The 25,178-nt window shown below is 41.7% G+C and overlaps 1 protein-coding gene across 2 annotated transcripts in view; it reads left to right on the top strand.

Moving 5' to 3' along the window:
- Nucleotides 1-2,851: 2,851 nt before the first annotated feature.
- The window catches only part of IFT43 (intraflagellar transport 43), a 60,087-nt gene continuing 37,760 nt past the window's right edge, over nt 2,852-25,178 (top strand). The window contains exons 1-2 of one of the 2 annotated variants that reach the window (XM_044436029.1): nt 2,852-2,912; nt 4,045-4,146. In XM_044436029.1, the coding sequence (XP_044291964.1) occupies nt 2,871-2,912; nt 4,045-4,146 (144 nt within the window). In that variant the 5' untranslated portion in view covers nt 2,852-2,870. The remainder of the gene's footprint in view (nt 2,913-4,044; nt 4,147-25,178) is intronic. The other variant, XM_044436031.1, reaches the window with a different exon arrangement.

Here is a 25,178-nt window from a genome sequence, read left to right on the forward strand (position 1 = left end):
TAACCAGAGTTATCTTGAGCATCACTCCCACTCTCTGTGAAAAATCTTGCACCAGTGTTGCCTTCAACTACCACTGCTGCGCGTAGCTACCTTTAAGGAGTCTCTCTGCCGCCATCACCATTAGAGATATCCTTTCTGTTCCTCATGATTTGACTGTTACTCCTGAAGAAGGGGGATGCTTCTTAAGTCTGGTGTCTCTACTTTGACCATTCTGTCTTGAGTGGCCCTGCTAGGAAACCAGATTAGCGAGAGTCTGACCTCCTGTTGGCATTGTTTTCAGCTTGTCTGACATCTCATTGTGTTAGTGTGTGTATCTCAGCTGGACATGGGGGCAGCGAGGGAATATAATAGTGCTGCTATATCAATCTATTGTATGACCTCACTTGGAACAGTGTGTACAGTTCTGCTCACTGTACCTAAAAATGAATACTGCAAAGTTGGGAAAGGTGCAGAAAAATTATTAAGGGGCTGCAGCAAGTGATCAAGACTTTTTTTCTCCCTCTTTCATAATACTGGAACACTGCTTTTCTATGCTGCTTAATAGCAATACATGGTTCCCAGAACAGTTTATAAAAAAGCAGTACTAAAAATATAGATGATCAAAATTACAATATGCAACATTCTACATAATTATATCATTAAAAACAATAAAATAAACATAATTACAAAGGGCTATTTAAATAAATCTATAAATCTACTGGTTGCCAACCTACTTACCTCTTATCCTTACTCCACCAGCATATTAAAGGTGACCATATGTTCATAACTCTGCTTGACACAACAATAAAATTAAAGATAAATAGTTAAATGGTTTGAATCATTAAATACTAAGGGAGCAAAGTTGAATAAATAATCAGAAATAAATAAATAAAAATAATAAAATACCAAAATCATAAAAGTAATTATTCCACAGCAGTCACAATACCAGAAAAATACAGAAGTAAAAACATTCTAACAATAAAAACATTGACAAAATAAAAGGGTCTTGGCCTGGCACTGAGAAGTGTACAGTGTCGGTGCCAGGTGCACCTGAGGAACTGTTTCCATAATTGTGGCACCACAGCAGAGAAGGCCCTCCCCCTGATAGCAGCCCTCCTTACTTCCCAGAGATGTGGCTCCTGAAGTAGGAATTCTGTCACTGACCTTAGTGATGGGGGAGTTATATATAGGAGAAGGCATTCTATCAGAAAAGCAGGTCCTAAGTCATTTAGGACTTTGTATACCATCATAAGCACATTAAAGTGGGCCTGGAACTCAACTGGAAGCCAGTGCAGCTGATAATGTATAGGTGTTATATGAACCTGCCTTGAAGTACATGTTGAGAGGCAGGCAGCCCCATTTTGCACCAGCTGAAGCTTCTGGAGCATTTTCAAAGACAGTGCCATGTACAATGTATTACAGTAGTCAAAATGGGAAGTTAGCAGTGCATGGACTACTGTCACTAGATCTTGTCTGTCCAGATAGAAGTACATTTGATGGATTAAATGGAGTTGATGGAAAGCACTCCTGGCCATGGATCCCACCTGGTATTCCAGGGACAGCTCTGGGTCCAGAAGCACCCCCAAATTCTGGACCGTGTCCTTTAGGGAGAGTGCTACCCTGTTAAGTGCTACTGATAGGACCCACCTACCAGTAGAACCTCAATCTTATCTGGATTAAATTTAAATTAATTCACCCTCATCCAGTCCCCACTTAGGAACTGGTTCAGAACTGTCACCCCCTCACTTAGATTAGGTGACAACAAGAGGAAGAGCTTAGCGTCATGATGTGAGGTCATTCCATAATGCAAATAGGTAGGACATTCAGGACAGATAAAAGGAAGTATGCTTCCACACAGTGCACAGCTGAATTATGGAATTCAGCACCACAAAATATAGTAATGGCTACCAGTTAATTTTCATAGGCAATTTTCAGGTCCTCTTCTGGGTGCTTCTGCCAAAGCAAGCTGCATAGATGGCTGCAAGAAAGAGAGCCTACTCATCTATGGCACCTCACCTATGGAATAGCCTCCACAAAGAGGTTTACCTGGCACCAACATTGTTACCTTTTCAACCTTTCCTTTCTTCCAGGCATTTTGGAGAGCCAGTTCTATGTTTTATGGTAGTTTTATCAACTCCTATACTGTCTGTTATTTTGCATCACGTTGTATTTCATAGTTTGGATTCATTGTGCTGAGCTCCACTCCAAAATAGGTTCCTCACCATGCAGCACTATGGATAGCTCCTATAAAGCTCAGAATAAAAGCTTCCACGGATAAGGAGCTCTGCGGACACAGGAGTCACCAGCCTTTCCTGCCTGTGCTTCATCTCCTACTGTCCCACTCTCGAATCTTTCTGCTTCAGTTTTTTCCGATGCCCTCCTCTCCCCTCTCCATAGATCCCTTTTACAAATAGGCTTGTGCTTAGGAGACAGGCTCCTTTAAAGACACACACGTGCGTGCACACGCACAGAGCCTCTAGAGTTTATATAAAAATTAGCAAATGCAAATTAGCAAATGCAAAGGTGCTCTTTTTGGTCCGTGGGCTTGAGCACCGGATCTTTGCAGTACCCAGATTATTCTTACTTAATATTAATCATTAATCATCCATAACGATAATATTAAAAAAGAGTAGTGATGCCACGTTAGAGGACCATCGGAGCCGGTCAACAGGTTAAGGGAATGAATAGGGAGGTGCCCCCATGCTACCACCATTTCTGTTTTTCCCACGCCCCACCAGGAAAGGTCCCCCACCGTGAAAGCGCACCGCGTCTCTTTAAAGGAATGCCGCGGTTGCTAAGGACGCTTGAGGGGGTGGCTTTTCTCCCGGAAGTGCTCGGCGGCACCGCCTCCATCCCCTCGCGCGCGCGCGCGCGCGCATCGGGCCCGAAGGATGGACGACGAGCTGGAGTTGGATGAGGTGGTCTGCAAGGGGGTAAGACGAGTCGAAGGACGCGCTGCGGGTTGCCATGGCGACGGAGGCGCCCTCGCTGCCCGGCCGGCTTTCCCTCCCCGGCCCCTTCTCCCGCCCTTGGTCGCAAGATTTCCTTCAGTTCCGGGCACTTGACTTGACCCGACGGGACATGGCCCGCGCTGTCCGTCCCCAGGCAGGGGCAGATCTCCGCGGAGGCGAGCGGGTAGCAGAGCTCATGTGCTCCTTTGTTAAAGCCGCAGTAGTTCAGCTGAGGCTCCGTCGCGCGTTGGCTTAGACAGAAAAAAGCCCCATGACTCCCAGCGTTCCCCAGCCAGCTGGCCAGCTTCCATGGCTGACTGGGGATGCTGGGAGTTGAAGAAGTGTTTTTTCTTGTCCAAACCTGTATAAGATTGTGCAAGAAAAGGTTGAAATGTCCAAGCATGATGAATTTGCAGTGGCAAATTACTCTTGCTATAAAAACAGCCCAGGCAGAAAATACCTCAGTGGGACAAAGATGTTGCAGGTAGAGGATAGGGTGGACATCCTGTACTTTTAGTTCAGAAGCTATTGGCATCCATGTACTGGGAATTTCAATTGAGAAAACTGTTAACTGAACACCAGCGATTCCTATAATTTATGCCAGCCTCCCTCACACATGTTCACAATACATAAGGGAGGCAAGAAAAAAAGTATTTGTGTGTTTACTCAGATGTCAGCCCTTCCGTATCCACTGAGGCAGGCTAGGCTAAGAGTTTGTGACTGGACCAAAGTCAGCAAGAGAGTTTCATAGCTGAATGGGTACTAGAACATAGATCTTCCAGGTCTTTAGTTCAGCAGTCTTAACTATCACACCTCATTGATTCTCCTAGGCCTTTGTAGTCCCTGCTACTGGTAACTTTCATTGCTAAATCATCTATTGTCAAATTCTCCCCACCCTCCCTACCAAATGTGTAAAAATGCAAGTACTTCTTTCTTCTCATGTGAATAATTTCAGGGATTAAGGTAAGGTCCTCTACATCATGTTTAATTAATAATTCACCTCTATGACATTACATGAGGAGCTATCATGTATGTAATGCCCCAGACTGGTAGCTGTGTTGTGCCCAGTAGATAGATGGCTTTTGAATAACTAGATTCTTTATCCTCCATATAGGTAGTAAAAATGGGTCGACGAGCTCACCAGGATTACTTCCAAGAGGAAAATCATCTTAGCCAGGCCAGCTCTCCAACTGCAGAGGTAGATGCAACTAGACTGGTCAGTGTTTCATTCCATTTTGTCATATTACTTTTCTATACCACTCAATCCCCTTGAATGCTTACCTTAATGTTTGAGCAGTTTGAGAATATCAGAGAAGGTGAGAGCAATGTCTCCAGGAGCCCAGACTGTTCATACTAGTCTGGTCTCCTAGCAGGGTCTCCCAAGGCGGAATGGTCAAAGCTGAGACACCAGACTAAGTGTTAGTCTTAGTCAGACTAAGATACATCTGCTGTCTTCAGGAGTAACATGCAAATCATGGGGAACAGAATGGCTGTCTCTAATGGTGATGGGGCTAGAGAAATTCCTAAAGAGGGTAGCTTGCTGGGCAGCAGTAGCAGTTGAAGGTGATACTGGTGTAGAATCTTTCACAGACAGTGACAGTGATGCGCAACTTTACCCTGCTTAGTACTGCACACAGAAAGAAATGGTAAACTACTTCTGAATTTTTCTTACCTTTTACATCCTATGATCATAGAATCATAGAATAGTAGAGTTGGAAGGGGCCATGAAGGCCTTCAGGTCCAACCCCCTGCTGTTGCAGGACACCAAGTCACAGCATCCCACCCAGATGGCTGTCCAGTTTCTTTTTGAAAGTCCTTAGTGTGGAAAAGCCCACCACCTCTCTAAGCAGCTGACAGTGCCACTGTCATAAGGCTCTGACAGTGAGGCAGCTTTTCCTGATGTCCAGCCTGAATCTGGGTTGTCGCAACTTGAATTGATTATTCCGTGTCTTACACTCTGGTATCATTCGGAAGAGATCTTGACCTTCCACTTTTTGACATCCTTTGAGGTACTTATAGGGAGATATCATGTCCTCCCTCAGTCTTCTCTTCTCAAGGCTGAAAATGTCCAGTCTCAATCTCTTCTCATAGGGCAGCATTTCCAAACCCTGTATCACTTTTGTTGCCCTCCTCTGGATCCTTTCTAATTTTCCTGCATCTTTCTTAAATCTTGGTGCCCAGAACTGGACACAGTATTCCAGATGAGGTCTAACTAGTGAGGAGTACAGAGGAACTGCAACTTCTTGTGATTTGGAAGTAATATTTCTGTAAATGCATCCCAAAATAGCATTTGCCCTTTTGACTGCTGCATTGCATTGTTGGCTCATGTTTAGTCTATTGTCCACAATTACTCTGAGAGTTCTGTTCAGTTCTGTTGAGCTACGTATTCCCCATCTTGTATCAATGCATTTGGTTTCTTTTTCCTAGGTGGAGGACTTGGCACTTGTCCTTATTGAATCTCATTCTGTTGCTTTCAGCCCAGTTCAAGTTTATCAAGATCACCCTGGATCTTCATTCTGTCTCGTAGGGTGTTTGCTATTCCACCCAGTTTTGTTTCATCTGCAAATGTAATTATTTTGCCTTGTAATTCCTCATCCAAATCATTAATAAAGATGTTCAAGAGCACTGGACCCAGGACTGAACCCTGTGGCACCCCACTAGTTACTGCCATGCAATTTGAGAAGGTGACATTGATGAGCATTCTTTGCGGCTGATTTAGCAGCCAATTTTGGATCCACGTTATAGTTTTTCCATCTACTCCAGTTTTTGCTAATTTGTTTATCAGAATGTCATGTGGCACTATGTTGAAAGTTTTGCTAAAGTCTAGGTAGATTATGTCCACAGTGTTTCCTCTGTCCCTCTGGAGGTTACCCAGTCAAAAAATGAGATTAAATTAGTCTGACAGGATTTATTTTCAATAAATCCATATTAACTTTTATTAATCAATGCATGTTCTTCAAGGTGCTTGCAGATGAATTTTTTTATAATTTGCTCCAGAATTTTTCAAGGGATTGATTTCAGACTAACTGGTCTGTAGTTCCCAGGTTCATCTTTTTCCCCCTTTTTGAAGATGGGGACAACATTAGCCCTTCTCCAGTCATCTGGCGCTTTTCCTGTTTTCCAAGATTTATTGAAGATAATAACCAGTGGTTCTAAGAATTCCTCTGCTAGCTCTTTTATGTTCCTGGGACGGAGCTAAACAGGCCCTGGAGATTTGAACATGTTTATTCCATCTAGGTCTTCCTTGACCATTTGTCTCTTAATCTTGGGCTGCCATCTCTCACTTTCGGCTTCTACTTCCTCTTTGTTGTAGATTTCCTTGTGGGAGAAGACTGAGGCGAAGTAGGAATTGAGTGCCTCTACCTTTTCCTTGTTGTCTGTTATCACTTTAAATAGCTGGACACCCTTCTCTTTCTCATGTCTTTATTTTATTTATTTAAAACTTTTCTAGACCATCCCTTACTGAAGTCTCGGGATGGTTTAACAATACAAAATGTAAAATAAAACACAGCATTCTGTTCTGGCTGTATCTGAAGAAGGCTTTCTTGTTGCTCTTAGCATCCCTTGCTATTCTCAGTTCATTTCCTGCTTTAGCCTCCCTGATGCTATTCCTGCAATTCCTTGCTATTTGTTTATATTCTTCCTTCATGACTTGGCCCTGCTTCCACTTCCTGTACACATTACTTTTTCTTTCAGGTTGTCACTTAACTTTTTGTAGAGCCACTTGGGCTTCCTCTGCTGTCTTCTACACTTTCTCCTTGATGGAATTGTTCATTGTGGTTGGAGAATCTTCTTTTTCAAGATTTCCCACCCCTCTTGGACTCCTTTTTAAGGGTGTGTTGCATGGCACTTCACTTATTATTTTTCTGAGTTTGTTAAGTTGGCTTTTCCAAAGTCCCAGATGCATGTTTGGCTCCAGTTACCCTTTGTCTCCTTCATAATTGAGAATTCAAGTATTGCATGGTTACTTTCTCCAAAAGTTCCCATGCTTGTAATTTTGTCCACCAGGCCATCCCTTTTAGTTAGTATTAAATCGAGGATAGCTGATCCTCTCGTGCCTTCCTCTATTTTCTGCTGGAGAAAGTTATCAGCAATGCATGTCAGGAATCTCTTGGAGGGGCCATGTTTGGCAGAATTTGTCTTCCAGCATATATCGGGGAAGTTGAAGACCCTCATGATGACTACATCATTCTTTTGGGAAATGCCGGCAAGTGGCTTTTCGAAGGTTGCATCCTTGTCCCCTTTTTGACTGGGTGGTCAGTAATAGACACCAATAATTATGTTTTTCTTTTTTTTTGCTCCCTGTAAATTGGTGAAACAATTCAAAATGAAAAAGAGATAGTTGCAGAAGATAATACTCCCAAGTTGGAAGGCATTCAGCCAACTATTAGGGAATGGCAAAGGACAAACAATATTGTTAATGACACAACTAGATCAGAATTGAGAGGAAGTTTAGTGGCTGATATGCACAAAGGCAAAAGGAAGAATGTTTTGAGTCAACTAAAGTAGAATGGAGTGGGAAATTTTCAGTCCTACAAAGTGTTTTACTTCAGAAATGACAAACTCAGAAGAAATTGAATGGGTCTAGCACAGGTAGTAGGGGTATAAACTTAGTGTTGTCAGCCGCCCCGAGGCTTCGGCGAATGGGGCGGCCTAAAAATGTTTTAATAAATAAATAAATAAAATAAAACAAAATCCAGCTAAATCAACCAGAATTCTTTGAAAGCCTGTCAACATAACCATCATTCATGTCTATGCTCCAAGAACAGCTGCTGAAGAAAATGACATCAAACATTTTATGCAAGTGTCCATGAGGAAATTGATAAGACACCAAAGCAAGACAGGCTGATACTCAAGGTGACTGCAACACAAAATTAAGAAATAAAGCAGAATCAAATGGGGTAGGAGAATTTGGCTTAGGGGTCAGAAGTGAAATGGGGGAATGACTCCTGGAATTCCGTGGCACCAGAATCTGTTCATCACAAAAACATCCTTCAGACAAGTGATGGGATGACTGTACACAGACATTAACAGATAGCCAATATAAAAATCAAATTGAGTATGCAGTTGGAGTACAGATATGTTATCAGAAGGTCTGGAGGAAAGCTGGAGAATAGAGACACTTAAGGTAAATTCTGGTGGCCATTTAGCAAGTGGTAACTTACTGTAGGGTGTATGCAACCACTTTATAACCTGGTTGCACGTATTATAACGTCTGGTGCTCTGCTGCTTCAACAAATTTCAGACTGGGTGTTGAGGTGCCATAAAATTCTCATCACTGGCAAGAGCTAATAAGAGCTTGGGTTGTCATATGATTATATGCATTCTTTGGCAAGTTACTGTATGGTAAATGGTCACCTGCATTGATTCATATCTTCTAGAATTCACTCTTAACTTTGATTTGTCTCTTCGTAATACTTCTTTTCCACACTGTTCCTGATTTGACCATGTTGTATACCAAAATTGTAAACCCAAACATACTTACCGAGGCACATGTGGGCTACCTCTGGGTCACATGTTGCCCTTGGACCCCCTGTGGCCACAGAACCCTGGTGTGCTCCACCCATTTATCCCTGCTGCCCACTACGTCAGCTGTCACCTGGGTGGTGGGGAGCACATGTGGCAGGGGTGGAGAAGCTTGGATGCACTTCTGTTGCTAATCATAGGGAGCATGCAGTATTCCTGTCATCCTCTGGAACACAGCCGAAGCAGTATGAAAGGATACTAACCTCCCAGATTTAGCCATTTTGATGGTACTTTAGGATAGTCAATATAAAATCCTTCTTCATCCAGTGTATAGGAATTCATGACCATACTATGTAGTGATAGCTAAAACTTAAATAGTTTTCTTAAAAGATTGGATAATGTTTGTGAATTGAAAGAAAAATATATTTAAAAAAGGCATGTCAGAGGACCATTTCTAGAAGTACAGAGAGTTGATAGTTCTTGAGCCGGGAGAAAACCAGAGAGTTGAGATTCCAAAGACTGAGACCCTCCCCTGTGCACCTTGCACCTGGCCCAGACAGAATCCCATTGGTTTCCTTTCCAAGAATGCAGCTGACCTTAGGCAGAAAAGGGGTGCGCTAGGTGTGTGGGCCAGTGGCTTATAACAATTCCTTTTAGTGCCCCAGTTTCCTTTCTTCCCCCTCCATGACATTTAAGGCAGATAACCGAAAACAGCTGTTAAAGTAAAGGGCAAGTGCTAGGCATGGTGAAAATCACCACCACGGTGCCTTGCTCTGTGCATTGGATGCTTGTTAGCTTCCCAGTTCAAAGAGACTTAAATGCATCTGAAACAGGGAGCATTGTACTGTGCCCTGAAAGAACAGATGGTGGGTGCACTGTGTGAGTCTGTTAGTTAAGTATGATTCAGAGTTTAGGGTGTGTGTTGAAAACAAAAATAGAACAAACAAGTAAAACAGAGGATGAGGAAGAAAGATGGGATTGGCCTGTGTAAAGCCTTGCTTGCTTAAAGTATCTTCGAAGAGGCATGCTATAAAGAGTAGAAAGAGAGGAGGGGGAAAGGACCCCCCCATTGCTGCATAGCTATAAAATACTCAGGTTTTGTACCCCCAGTCTTTTAATTGCATATTACATAACACAACACCCTGTTATGTGTGTATGAGGGTGGGGGGTGGGGTTGCAGAAGGGAAAAAGCTGTACTTCACTTTTGAAACTCCCCAGCCCAGGTCATAAACAACACTACTATGCTGTTTGGAGCTCTTAAAGGAGTATTCTTTATAGCAGACACTGTGTTGGAAGTTCCACTTGTAAAATTAGTAATAATGAAAAAATCAGCAGGTTAAATCTCTTGTCTTTTCCTCCTTTGTGTGTTACAATATAAACTGTTATTTCAGAGAGATTTCCTCATGAATGGTTGTGGTGAACCTATGCTTTGAGTCCCAAATGATAGTCCTTTAGTTTAGGAGATCATTCTTTAAACTATATCCCAAATCATCCTATTGATACTTACTGGTCTCAAATGGAAGTCCACAAAATTTCAAAGTACCTTAACTTTGACTTGATTATAGCCAGGAGATTATATTTAAAATCTGTTTGAGTAGGTCTGCTTCCATCTCCTTATATCATGCAAATCAAGGGTTCTCAAGCTGTGGTTCCTTGAGCTCTTTCTGAAAGTGCTGTCCCATTGCATGGTCCTGACTCCCAGCTGCTAAATCTCATGAAAATAAATGAAAAATACTCTTCTGTTTGGATATGAGCATTTGTTGCTGCAGTTGCTAGAGGGATTTTCTGTGATGACAACAGAGAGGGGAGGTATCCATGAGGCAAGATTTTCTGTAACAGTGTGAACTCTTCTTTTAAGAGCTGACCTCCACCCTTGACAAAGTGATGTTTGCAGCTTTAAAAGCTTGTTCACATTCACTGTGAACTGTTTGCTGCTTAGCCAAGCTGAAATACTTGTTATCTTTCATAATTTCTCCTTCTTGACCCTTCCCAAATCCCTAGTAATTCTTGTGCTTTTTCTGAACTCCCTTTGGGCTGGATCCAAACTCTTCTGTATTTGTTATAAATTTCTTCTCTGTGGGAGACATAGGTAGCTTCTGGTTGATGGAGGCCTTGCGAATTACCTCTCTGTTGGAGATTGGCCCCTGTAGTTTGTGACAACCTACACCTCAGCTACTTGTCTGTTGTAGAACTTGGCATGTGTCCTTTAGTAGTGTGTTTGGCTTCTGGGTAGCTGTGGCTTAACCACATCATAAACATCATCATCTATTATTATTAATTCTGTTTCTGTACTGACCATTTGGTAAAGCTCTTGAATGCAATAAAATACAGATACAATAAAATGCAGTATAAAATTCCAATGCACAAATTTAGAATACTTTTTAAAAATCTTAAACAATTTCAGTAAATACTAAACCAGATAATAATGACTCTATCCCATCAGATGCCACCACATGTCTGAACATTTTTTCTTGATATTAAAAAGATAACAGTGTTGGCACCAGGCAGATCTCAATGGGAGAGACCATTCCTTAATCGGAGGACTACCGCTGAGGATGTCCTCCTCTTTGTTGCCTTTTTCTGGACTCCTTTGAAGTTGGTAGTCGGTAGAAGGACCCAGATGTGGATCATAGTGTCTGGGTAGACTGAAGTCAAGAGAACATTCCATCAGATATTGTGGTCTCATGCCATATAGGTTAAAACCAGCACCTTGAATTGGGCTCAGAAGCATATAGACAGCCAATGCAAACAGGCCAGAATTGGTGCTATATGTTTGGACCTTCTATTCTCAGTTATTAATTTGGCTTCCAGATTTTGCACAAGCCACAACTTCTGAACAGTCTATAAGAAAATGGGTTATTGAAATTAGGCTATCCCTGTCCAGATAGCTGGGTCACCAATGAAAGCTAGTAGAAGGCACTTCATGCAAGTTAGACTATGAATCTGCTCCTTTAGGGAGAGTGTAACCCGATCCAGAACAGGTTGAATTCCCTCCATTCCATCAGATGAACCACCCACTACCAGTATCTCAATTTTGTCTGGATTGAGCTTCAATTTATTAACTCATCCAACCTGATGTGATTGAAAGCAGAAATAAAGCTACATTTCATCAGCATACTGATAGCAGTGTACTCCTAAATTCTAGATGACCCCGCTCAGCAATTTCATATAGATGTTAAATAGCATGGGGGGATAGGACAGACCCCTGAGGAACCCCATGCTGGAGAATGCATGGGTTGAAGCAATATTCTGAAGGTACCACATAACATCAGCAGAAGAAGTTGCTGTTCTAGCAGAGCTCTGCTACTTGTCCTGTTGCTCATGCAGTTGTGTGCACACATCACTTTGTAAACCCCTAAGATCTGCAAGCAGTTGTGCAAACAGAGCTTCAGTTGGATTCTCTGCTTACAGGTATGTTGAAACTCAGTTCCTGCTATTGCAGTGTCATTTATGCTTTTAGAATGGCACGGTTTGATACAATTCTTGTCTATTTCTTAACCATCTACTATATCTGGGACAGATGGGAAATTCAACTGGAAAAAGGATGATTGTAACAATTTCAAGTGTATAAGGCTAGTGTATAAGGAACAATACTTGGTAGATGGGCAGCAAAAATATTACTATCACATGGGCCAGGAGAGCTGCAGAGACTGTGGAAACAAAGAATTTCAACTTAACAGTATTCCTTGCAACTACATAAGGAATCCATTCTAAAAAGTGAATCTTGAATATTCATTTTATTTCATTTCTATACCTACGTTCTATAGCTGAAACTCTCTGGATAGTTTGCAACGAATTAATTGATAAGACTTTCCTGAATAAGCCTCTGCAATTTGAGACTAAGCAAATGTGTTTCCTAATCCCAGTTCTTTGCTCTGCACTTGGTTTCCTTTGCCTACTCTCCAAGGATTAAAAGCTGATCTGTAGCAAATGTTTCAAGCTATCATTTGTGAGGATCAAACTCATCTGAATGGTTGGTTTCTCAAATATATCAATTTTGTCACATATTCTAGTTCTCTATTTATAAGGAGAAGCTCTTGAATTCAACATATTTATGTTTAAAAGCTGTGCCATGAAAACCTGTGTTGTCTACATAATATTTATATAACCATAAGCAATCAAACTCTTCTTGTTGTTATGTGTTGTCAAGTCGTCTTCACCTTATGGGGACCCCATGGATGAACACCCTTCAAAATGTCTTGCCCTTGACAGCCCTGCTTATCCCTTGTAAATTCAAGGTTGTGGCTTCCTTCATGAAATCAATCAATCTTATATTTGGTCTTCCTTTTTTACTTCTGATTTTAACTTTCCTTAGCATTATTGTCTTCTTCCAGTCTGCACATTATTGTTTTGTTTTCCAAATTTGTTAGCATATTCTTGTTAGAATTTAGTTGATTCATTCTCTGTATGCTGGAATAGTTCTGTTGATATCCTATCCTCTGCAGGTGCTTTATCCTTTACGAGTGCTTTCAGAGCAGCTTTCATTTCACTTTCTAATATTACAGGCTCTTCAGCAAAGCATTCCTCTTCAAAGAGTCTGTCATCCTTTCTTGTCTTTTGTATAATCCAACTTGCCTTTATGTTTCCTTGGTCAGATAAGATATCCCCTTGTTTGTCTTTCAGCATTCCTAAACTAGGTTTGAATTTTCCGATTATTTCTTGGATCTTCTTGAAAAGGGCTCTTGTTTTTCTGCTTTTGTTGTCCTCTTCTATTTCTTTGTACTGGTCATTGTAATAGTTCTTTCTGTTTCTATAGAATAGTAGTTGAAAAGTTGCATTCAGGAATCTGACCCTATTTCTGCCACATTTTGCTTCTTGCCTGTCCTTAGCAATTGTGTTTTTTCTGTCATCCATCTAGGCCTTTTCTCTCTTTTTGCTAAGGGAATTGTCTTCTTACATTCTTTCTATTCTTTCCTAATAATGTCTCTGGTTTCAGTCTACAGTTCCTCTGGATCATGTTCAGTTGAATAATGCAAGTTCAGTTCAGTTTAATAATGCAAATCCATTCTTTATGTGGGCTTTCAATTTCTTAGTAATGTTATTTAAGTTGCATTTTAGCTCTTCGCTTCTATGAGTGATCTTTTTCAGCTTCACTGTGATTTCTGATATTAGGAGCTAATGGCAACTAGCATAATCTGCTCCTGGTATTGTTTTGGCAGCGAGAATACACCTTCTCTATCTTCCATTTCCAATTACAGTGGTACCTTGGCTCATGAACTTAATCTGTTCCACAACTCTGGTCGCGATCCAAATTGGTCATGAGCCAAGTCAAATTTCCCCATAAGGTTCAATGTAAATAAGGTTAATCTGTTCTGTAACCATTTTTTTAATCACAAAAATTTGAAACAAAGTGACAAAGGACAACAAAGATTGTGGCCCTCTCCCCCGCAGCACAGTTGTGGCCATCTCCCCCCCGCCCCAGCGCTACCACGGTTGTGCCTGTCTTCCCTGCATGAGCGTGACCGTGATCACGGCCATCTAACCCCCCCTACCCCACAGCTTGACTGTGATCGTGCCTGTCTTCCCTTCACGAGTGTGACTGCGATGGCCATAGACGGGTGCGATCACGTTCAGGCAGGGAAGACGGGTGCGATTGCGGCCATCCCTCCCCCCCCCCGAGCATGACTGTGATCACGCCTGTGCAGGGAAGATGGGCGCTATTGCGATTGTCACCCAATGTGGAGTTCGTGACCTGAGGCAATGTTTTTCTGAAATTTCTGTTCATGACCCGATTTGATTGTGAACTGAGGCATTCGTGAGCCAAGGGCCCACTGTACATAGTCTATTTGATTTCTGTATTGACCATCTGGTGATGTCCATGTATACACTGGTCTTATTAGTTGCTCACTGAAGTATGTGTTTGCAAGAAACAGATTGTTGGCATCACAGGATTGGATTGAGTCTGCTTTGTTTCTGATCCCTAGACCAAATTTTCCCATAGCATTAATTTCTTTTTGCATTCCAGTCACCTATAATGATCATCATGTCTTGTTTAGTGTGTGATCAACTCCCTCTTCAGTTTCTTCTTCTTCAACATCTGTTGTTGGAATGTAGATTTGAATTATGCTTGTGTTGACAGGTTTCCCATGAATTCTGATTGATATAATTCTTTTGGACTTTGTATTACAGCTCCTTACTGCTTGTGCTGCATCTTTTCTGAGTATAATCTTTTCAGTATTAGAGCATTTCTTCTGAGTCTGTAATTTAAGAGTAAAACATCTCGTATTTGTCTGACTGAAAATACATTTTATATTCCAGTCCACTTTAATCCACTCACACAAACGGCAAAGTTTACATACATGCAGACTCATACTTCTCATGTTCCATATTCCAGTTCTGTGTGTTTTCAGTCAGACATCCCTTTCACTTCTGTGCATATTAGCTACTAGACTTCATTACAGCTTTAATCTAGTCTCTTCATTAGTAACTGTGCTATTTGTACTTGTCTTTTGGTCTTCCCCAATACCAGTTTGAGTGCCTTCCTGCCTGGGAGTTTCATCTTCTGGCAGTATCTCTTTTTTCATTTTGGATCATTTCAACATAGGGTTTTCAAGGTAAAAAAAAATCAAAAGTGGTCCACCATTTCCTTCTTGTGTGCAGTACTAACCAGGGTTAGGCTGAATGTCATTGCCATTGTCTGTGAAACATCCTCTGTCAGTGTCACCTTCAGCTACCACTTCTGGCCAGAACCTCCTTTTCAGGGGTTTCTCCACCCCCATCACCATCAGAGATAGCTATTCTGTTCTGCTGATGTGACCATTATTGTTGAAGAGGATGGATGTGACATAGTCTAGTATCTTTGCTTTGAACATTCTGCCTTGGGGACCCTGCTAGTGAGACTGTCTAGCCTCCTTGTGGTATTGTTCTCAGCTTCTCTAACATTCTTAAACACCCTCACCACAGAAAGGTATGCAGTTTGACACTTAGCGGTATATCTAAAACCTGCTGAGGCTCCCATTGATATCACAGCACCTAAGCCAGAGGCTGGCAGAGGAACTGTGAGATCAGCTTCTTGCTGCCAGACAATGCAGCTAGTCTGGATTGGAACTAACTAATATGTGTCAAGCTGTTTCCAAACTAGTATTGCTTTTAGAAACTTGTTGAGCACAGCTGTGCCTTTCCCTTTTTCATACCTTGTGAAAAACTATTTAGAAGCGAGAATAAGCAGCTGTAATTCTTGGGTTTGATTTCTCCTGTGTGGTTCTGAGGAATAGTTTTGAAAGTTTCACTTCCACACTTGTATAACTATGGAATATTGTTTTTTCTGAACTGAGAAGCAGAATCAGCATCTCATTCTGTGGTCTCTGTAGGCTAAAAGAGAAAGCTGATAGCAAGATCATGGTAGGAGAATGTCGAACCTTCGAGCTGGTTTTTCTAACTTAAACTCTTTCTTAGTAGGACAGTGGGAAGATGTCTAGCTAAAGCCAACTTGAAGCCTCATGTACAAGAAATGTAGTGTGGTTAATTCTGTCCCTTCTGGAGGAGCTGCCTGAATTGTTAAAGAGTCTTTATCTGATTTTATAGCTCCTTTGAGGCTGGAAAGATGGTGGTTCAGCCAATGACTCATCTTCTGAGCCAGAGGATGATGGTGGGGCTGTGCCTGCCATGCTTTCAAGGAAGTAGCCTGCGGCTTTTCATCAGAGTCATTTGTTGAACTCTGAAAGGCCCAAGGACTGGGTGTTATGACAGTTAACATTAATGATAGTTTGTTGGAAACAACTCAGACTTTAGAAGATGATGCAGCTAAGAAAATAATGTGTGAATTAATTCTTACTGTGCTAATATGTTGCTGAATTTTTGCATTCCTTAGTGTATTATGGAATAAAGTGACTGTGTTCTTGGCATCTCAGGGTTGCCATGGTGGGAACTGTCCACCCTCTGCAGTGCTACAGTTTTGTTGCTACTCCACCTGCTCTCAGCTTGGTGCAAACCTTCTACATGCTGTGCTTGTGGACAGCAGTCATCAGGAGTAATTTATTATTCAGTTGTGGCACATCAGACCCAAATATGGAGAGACATCATACTGATATGGCAAACTGCATTTACTACCATATGACATTGCCCCTTACTGTTCAGAAAGTTATAGTTCACACGTGCTATGCACTGAGCCCAAGTTTAGCTTCTTGGAAATATCTTCAGTGCTAAATTAAATTTCACACCTACTCAATTGATGCTTACCTGAAATAAACTTTTGTACCCAAATCAGAGTTGACTTTGACTCGTGGGAGAAATCTACTTTCAACAGAGGAGGGTCGGTGCACAGGCAAGCTTTGCTTGTTTCATTCAGAGCTGAATGGAATGGCTCAGTGTTTCTCCTCCTGAAGCCACCCAGCTGCCTGCAGAAGTGTTGGACTTCCAGCTGTTCCCTTGGAATATGGCCAAATTCTCCAATAGGAATCTGAAAAATGTAGCTGAACTCATGTTCCCTAATTAGGCTAGCTTGCTTAGAATGAGCTCTAGCCTCACTGAGCTGGGAACTCCCCAAGGCCTTCTCTTCATCCCTTGAAACCCTGAATAACTGCCTAGTTATTTTCAGCTTGCTTGGGTTATCTCCTGATCCTTAATAATATTTTTCATCATTCTCACCAAAATAACTCTCTTAAGCAACTGTATTTCCCAGCCCTTTTCATGTTAGTTTTTACTCTTAGTTTGTACTGACAGTTGCAGAGTATTGAACATGAACCCATGGGAAAAAGTTTTGTTAAAATTTTATTTGCACAGAATGATTTCATTCCTTGAATACTTTCCAACCCTGAGCCTACCAAAGGCAAAGAGGAAGAGAGCCCTTGCCTAGACACTGTTACTTCACACATCTGCTTCTTCAAGGGCATGGTAGAAGTACACTGCAGTATGGTCCTAGAATATATGTCCCTGGGATACAGCACTGAGGCACAAAATTGCTACTTGAAGCAGGAGTTAGGCAGTTAAGACAGACAGTCAAACTAACAACAGGAGGCATGTTGCTAGCATTGTAAATGTAACCCCCCTGCCTCTGAGGTGCTCTAAGTCAGGCAAGGTCAGGTAGCAAACAGTTTTAATGGCAACATTCAGTATAAAGCTACTGTTTGTGAATGATTCGGTTTCATGCCTTTTACCAACTTTGACTGATACCTCAGCTACAGCCTCTCTCAGACAGGAATGACTTGGCCACAGTGGTACTGGTGCTAGTAACCTCAAGACTAGATCACTCCTTTGCTGAGGGAACTGGACTGGCTGCCTAGTCCAGGATTAAGTTTTTACTAGTAGTGTATGAACCCCTAGAGATGACAAGACTGAACATCGACATCTTAGGAATCAGTGAACTAAAATTGACAGGAATGGGTGAATTTAATTCAGATGACCATCAGGTATACTACTGCAGGCAAGAAGCCCTCAGAAGAAATGGAGTAGCCTTCATAGTCAATAAAAGAGTAGGAAAAGCAGTACTGGGATGCAATCTCCAAAATGACAGAATGATCTCAGTTCGAATCCAAGGCAAACATTCAACATCACAGTAGTCCAAGTCTACGCCCCAACCACTGGTGCTGAAGAGGCTGAAGGTGACCAGTTCTATGAAGGCCTACAACACCTTCTGCAATTAACACCCAAAAATGATGTCCTTATCATCATGGGGGAATGGAATGCTAAAGTAGGAAGCCAAAAGATAACCAGAATAACAGGCAAGTTTGGCCTTGGAGTACAAAATGAAGCAGGGCACAGGCTGGTAGAATTTTGTCAAGAGAATACGATGGTCATAGCAAACACTCTTTTCCAACAACCCAAGAGACGACTCTACACATGGACATCACCAGATGGTCAACACAGAAATCAGATTGACTATGTGCTCTGCAGCCAAAGATGGAGAAGTTCTATACAGTCAGTAAAGACTAGACCAGGAGCTGACTGAGGCTCAGATCATGAGCTTCTTGTTCCAAAATTAGGCTTAAATTGAAGAAAGTAGGGAAAAGCACTAGGCCACTCAGGTATGACCTAAATCATATCCCTGATGAATACACAGTAGTGGTGACAAATAGATTTAAGGAATTAGATCTGATAGACAGAGTGCCTGAAGAACTATGGATGGAGGTTCGCAACATTGTACAAGAGGCAGCAACTAAAACCATCCCAAAGAAAAAGAAATGCAAGAAAGCCAAATGGCTGTCTGAGGAAGCTTTACAAATAGCTGAGGAAAGATGGGAAGCGAAAGGCAAGGGAGAAGGAGACAGATACACCCAGTTGTACGCAGAATTCCAGATAATAGCTAGAAGAGATAAGAATGCCTTCTTAAATGAACAGTGCAAAGAAATAGAAGAAAACAATAGAATAGGGAGGACCAGAGATCTCTTCAAGAAAATTGGAGATATGAAGGGAACGTTTCATGCAACGATGGGCCTGATAAAGGACCAAAATGGCAGGGGCCTAACAGGCAGAAGAGATTAAGAAGAGATGGCAAGATTACACAGAGGAACTATACAAGAAAGAGATTAACATCCCTGATAACCACGATGGGGTGGTCACTGACCTTGAGCCAGACATCCTGGAATGTAAAGTCAAATGGGCCTTAGGAAGTCTGAGCAACAACAAAGCTAGTGGAGGTGACAGTATTCCAGCTGAGCTATTCAAAATCCTAAAAGACGATATACTCAATATGCCAGCAAATTTGGAAAACTCAGCAGTGGCCACAGGATTGGAAAAGGTCAGTTTACCTTCCCATCCCAAAGAAGGGCAATGCCAAAGATTGTTCAAACTACCACACCATTGCACTCATTTCACATGCTAGCAAAGTTATGCTCAAAATCTTACAAGATAGGCTCCAGCAGTATGTGGACTGAGAACTACGAGAAGTACAGGCAGGATTTCGAAGAGGGAGAGGAACTAGAGATCAAATTGCCAACATACGCTGGATCATGGAGAAAGCTAGGGAGTTCCAGAAAAACATCTACTTCTGCTTCATTGACTATGCTAAAGCCTTTGATTGTGTGGATCACAACAAATTGTGGCAAGTTGTTAAAGAGATAGGAGTACCTGACTATCTTATTTGTCTCTTGAGAAACCTATATGCGGGTCAAGAAGCAACAGTGAGAACTGGGCACGGAACCACTGATTGGTTCAAAACTGAGAAATCAGTTCAGCAAAGCTGTATACTGTCGCCCTGCCTATTTAACTTAAATACAGAGCACAACATGAGAAAGGCGGGCCTAGATGAATCACCTGTTGGAATTAAGATTGCTGGGAGAAATATCAAGAATCTAAGATATGCAGATGATACCACTCTCATGGCAGAAAGTGAAGAGGAACTAAAGAGCCTCTTGATGTGTGTGAAGGAGGAGAGTGCAAAAGAGTGCAAAAGAGTGCAAAACTCAGCATTAAGAAAACTAAGACCATGGCATCTGGTCCTCTCACTTCCTGGCAAACAGATGGGGAAGAAATGGAGGTAGTAATAGATTTTATTTTCCTGGGCTCCAAGATCACCACAGATGGGGACTGCAGCCAAGAAATTAGAAGACGCTTGCTCCTGGGGAGGAAAGCTATGGCAAATCTAGATAGCATACTAAAAAGCAGAGACATCACTCTTCCGACAAAAGTGTGTATAGTCAAGGCTATGGTTTTCCCATTTGCAATGTATGGCTGTGAAAGTTGAACCATAAGGAAGGCTGAGCGCCGAAGAATTGAGGCCTTTGAATTGTGGTGCTGGTGGAGACGCCTGTGAGTCCCTTGGACAGCAAGGCCATCAAATCGGTCAGTCCTAGAGGAGATCAACCCTGACTGCTCTTTAGAAGGCCAGATACTGAAGATGAACCTCAAATACTTTGGCCACCTAATGTGCAGGAAGGACTCCCTGGAGAAGAGCCTAATGCTGGGAACAATAGACGGCAAAAGAAGAAGGAGACGTCAGAGAATGAGGTGGCTATATGGAGTCACTGAAGCAGTTGGTGTGAGCTAAAGTGGACTCCGGCGGATGCTGGAGGACAGGAAGGTCTGGAAGAATGTTGTCCATGGGGTCATGATGGGTCGGACACGACTTCGCGACTAACAACAACAACAACAATGAACCCCTAAATAACTAGGGATGAAGGTACTTGAAAGTTCACCCCCTCCATTATCAACTGAGACCACTGAGGTCATTATGTGGGATGCACCTGGTGTTTTCACATGGGCTTGTGGCGCAATAGGAATGTCCCCAGAATGGAGCCTTCACTGTGGTGGCTCCTTTTCAGTGGAACTCCTTGCCTCTGCAGGCCAGGCAGATAGTCATCAAAACTGGGTTGAACTTGGTACCTGCTGCTAATATATTTATTTCAAAAAAGCCTCTCTTGATTGACCAGCAACAGCTTATTTTGGTATTTTCTTTTTACCTATCTTCAATATGTTGTTTTATTCTTTATATGTTCTAATATAGAATTTTTATCCTGTCTAATCTTTTATTGTTCACTGCTCTGGAAACTGTTTAGATGTAGAATGCTATATAATTGCAACTAAGTAAATTAATTACTCTAAGCACACATACGTCATCAACCATGGTGATGAATATGAGAGATCCATGCAGATACCTGTCTTATATTGTACATGTGGGGGAAAGGAATGATGTTAAATTGTCTTCATTTGGGCATAATAGCTGAGGCTGGTTCAGTTCCAGTTCCAGTTCCAGTGAGGGAATTTGCTGTCTTTCCATTTACCTCCAATCCTGCAATCTGTTTCCATGAGCCCATTACTTCCTGAGCTTTTGTCTCTTTCCTGGCATCTTCAAAAAATATCCCTCGGCTCTGGCTTCTTCCTTTGCTTTCAGTAGCTGACATCTCTTGCATCCCCCCCCCCCCCCAGGTATCCCTGTTCCCACTTTGCTCTTCAACAGTTTCAAACATACAGTCTGTAACTGTTTTCACTTCTATCCTCCTTCCTTTCTTCTTGACCATGTATTGCTTACCCATTCCTCTTTTCTGAAACAGCTCTTGCCAAAGTCTCTAATGATTTTCCACCATTAATGATCTTTTATTGATTTGTACACTGCTGTCAGCACTCATTTTCCCATGTTTTCCCAAATGTTGCTCCTCTTTACACTTGGAAGCATCTATCCACTTCTGATTTTTCTGTCTCTCTGGCTGCTCTGTTTCATTCAGTGATGGCAATATTTGCAGTCTGACATGACATATGCTTCTTTGGAAGTAAGCAACACTGAATCCCAAGTGTTCATTAGAGTGCAGCTTTTGTCTTCTGTAGGGTTTAAGACTAGATCGCTCTCTCTCTCTCTCTCCCCCTCCCCCCTCCCCCCATGCACGCGTGCACACGCGTACACACACACACACGCATACTTACACACATTTTTCATGCTTTTGGGTTCTGCTGTCACCATTAGGCTGATTAGGTATACCTTGTCCCCAGTAACAACTCATCTCCTAGTGGCCCTACAAACTATTTGAAAAACAAAACAGTATTTTGCCCCTCAGTGCAACTTGCTGGTCCTAAGTCAGCAGCACAATATCCTGTCTCCACATAATAACAGGGAGAAGAAAGTGCCTGGAATAGTGTGGATAACATTGCTACACCTGTTAAGCAAACCAAGGGAGTTGCATGCCGCACAGTTGGGAAAGAGGGAGTGCACAAACTTCATTAAACTAAATTTTCAAATTTAAACCCTTGATAAGCTTTTATGAGAGTTGGTATACCTAGCATAAGCTCAGGAAGGCTGTTGTTATCTCATTTGATTAATAGTTGCTTTTAGATGTTGAAGATTCCTGAAACAGTGTTAGACTTGTGGAAACATACGATACAAAGAATTTTCTTGGAGCAGCCCCATCAGAAATTGATAGCTTAAGTGTAGCATCATACTAAACTTTACCAATTCTTATGCAAGATTTTTAAAAAATACAGTAATAGGTTGTATGCACCCATAACACACGTGTGAGATTATTTATTTATTTATTGAAACATTTTTATGCCGCCCCATTTGCCGAAGCCTATATGAAATGGCTTAGTGTATGACTGAGAGTTTAGAATAGGTTGCAAAATATGTATAGGGGCCTATATGTGTACACTTACGCCCATATGTGGTGTGTGCTCCTGAAACATCTCAGTTCAAATTGTTCCTTTTTTGGCACTGTAGCCTCTTGGGTTTGGCATTTTAAGAATCTGGAGGAATCATTTAAAGATCAGAAAAGTCCATTCACTGCAGCCCCTGAAGGCTTCACATTTTGTGACATAGTCATTCCAGTCGACTGAGCTCTGTCGCCTGCGGATAAGCCCATATAAGGAAGCTGTTTCCTGCGTTCTAAGCTCTCTGTTTGTCCCTCTGCTCTTCTGTATCCCCTTTGCTGAAGAAAGCTGGTATTTTGAAACTGCAGCACTCGACTCATTCCTTTTCCCTGTTTATTTTTGGAGAGTGACTATTTTTGCTCCTCCTAGAGAGCTATGTTGGGTCATGCCCCCGCCTTCTAGCAAGCAACAGCCCCCAATGACCAGGATTGTCCATTTCCCACACTCATAAATATTGCCTGAAGAAAAGAAATGTTTCTACACCTGTAGGTGTTGCTGGGCATTTCTTCGGGAGCATAGCTCAAAAACACCCTCAAGATCTGTTCCATTCCCTTGTTCTTTTTTGGTGGGATTAGAATATTCTTTCTTTCCTTTAGTATGAAAGGACTAAAGAAATCTAAAGAAAAGTTTATACTTATGCAAATGTTAGAACTCTGTCTGCCAATCCAAATGCATATTAAGAGCATACAGTAATCCTTGCAGGACTGTATCATTTTGGACTGCAGGTGGCATGGGAGATCACATGTTAAGAAAGTAAGAGTACTGCTGAATCGGACTAAGGGCCCATCTAGTCCGGCATTCTGTTTCCAGCAGTAGCCAGCCAGCCAGCCAGCCAAATGTTGGTGAGAAGTCCATAAGCATTCTAGAGGAAAACTCAACATTGAGGTTGCATTTAGCCACTTTGCCTAATAACTGATTATTTGTCTAATCCCATTTTAAAAACACAGAAGTGGCCATTCCTCTATCTTGTTGTGGCAAATTCCACAAGATAATTATACATTGTGTGAAGTATTTTCTCTTGTCTGACCCTAAACTTACTGCCAAGTAGTTTCATTGGGTGATTTTGAGTTCTAGGATTATGAGATAAGGAGGAAAAAACCTTCTTTTCCATTTTCCTCATACTATTCATAGCTCTCAGACATTCTGTCAGTTCCTTCGCATAGTCGTCTTTTCATCTAAATTCCCCCTAAGAGAAGTGCTCCGTTGACTTAATCTCTTTGCTTGCCCCCTTTTGTATCTTTTCTAGTTACGATATATTTTTGCAATGGAACAGCTGGAAGTGATTGGGTTTCATGTAGCCATTCACTGTCTTCTAGCTAGCATCAGTTAGCCTGCAGTCAATGCAGATCAGTTCTGCGGCTGCTGCTGGGAAATGAGAACTTCCGTCTCCAACCTCCAAGTCCAAGTGATACCCGTATTTCTGGTTGCTCAAGGCACATGCTAACTTTTGTTCAGAGGTGGATAGCTTATGGCTTTCCAGGTGACTGAGCCTAGAACTATCAGTCCTAGCCAACATAGCCAATGATGAGCGATGGTGGGAGTTATAGGCCAAAACATCTAGAGGGCCACATGTTGCCCACTCCTGTTGTAGCTGACAGGCCTGAGGGCTTATATTATCCCACAGGCAGCCTGCCCACATATCTTCCCTTATTTATTTATTTATTTATTTATTTATTTATTTATTTATTTGATTTATATCCTGCCTTTCTCCTACAAAGGGCTCAAGGCAGCTTACATCATTCTTCTCCTCCATCTTATCCCCACAACAATAACCCTGTGAGGTAGGTTGGGTTATGAATCTGTCTTCTGTTTGAGATCATTTGGTGAGGGCCTTCTGCTATGTTTCTGCCTGCAGACGTGCAATCAGCGTGGAGCCATTTCCAGTAGCAGTATGACTATTAGATGTTAGAGACAAATGAGGGAGGCTGTCATTTCCATGCCCTACATGAGAGGGTCCACTGCAGGCTGTGCTGTAATGATTGAAAACAAATGCTGAACTAGTTATACCTGTCTTTGATTCTTACATTCTTGATGTGTTTTCCCACAACACCGAAGCTTAGTTCATCCTGAGTTGCAAATGAGTTTCTTTCAACCCCTACAAATCTAGCTGGTATGTCTCCTATCAGGTATGATATTTAATGTGCAGGTAGACAAGCATTAAGATTGGAACCTAAAACCAAACCAAACCAGCAAGATTGATGCATCATTGTTGTAATTTATATACTTATAGCTGCTCTATAAGCATAGATTCCTCTTGGGTTTCACAAAGCACTGTAATGTAACACCTTAGGCTTCCAGAATAACATCAGTCACAATATACTCTTTCTTAAACACAGGAGAAACACTCTCATGAGTAAACCTGCATGATACATCAAGTAGAGCCTAGAATCTATTGATTTGGCTGGTGCCAAAAGCAAAAGAAAGCTTTAATTACTAGAAATAGTCTTTATATCAAGGCCATTTTGGCAATGATTCAAATTCTGGAGAGCACCTATAAGGCATAGTACCTTTAGTTCCTTCCTTCCTAGGCCCTGTGAACTCTCATCCTGTTTAACTAAGTAAGTAGTGCCTTTCATCTCTTTAGGAAGCTGGGGGCTTCTTGACTTGCCCAAAGCAAAACTTATTAAACTAGTCTTTCACAAGGGAGTTGTATTTTTTAAAAAAGCAAAGCTTAATTTAAGCATCAAAATAATGAATATATGAAACAGTTACTTTGGTAAAATACTAGCTCATACAATAGAGTCACATTATAACAATATCATAACAGGTCTC

The sequence above is a fragment of the Varanus komodoensis genome, unplaced genomic scaffold (genome assembly GCF_004798865.1).
Source record: "Varanus komodoensis strain SLA01 unplaced genomic scaffold, ASM479886v1 scaffold3, whole genome shotgun sequence".
Classification (NCBI taxonomy): domain Eukaryota; kingdom Metazoa; phylum Chordata; class Lepidosauria; order Squamata; family Varanidae; genus Varanus; species Varanus komodoensis.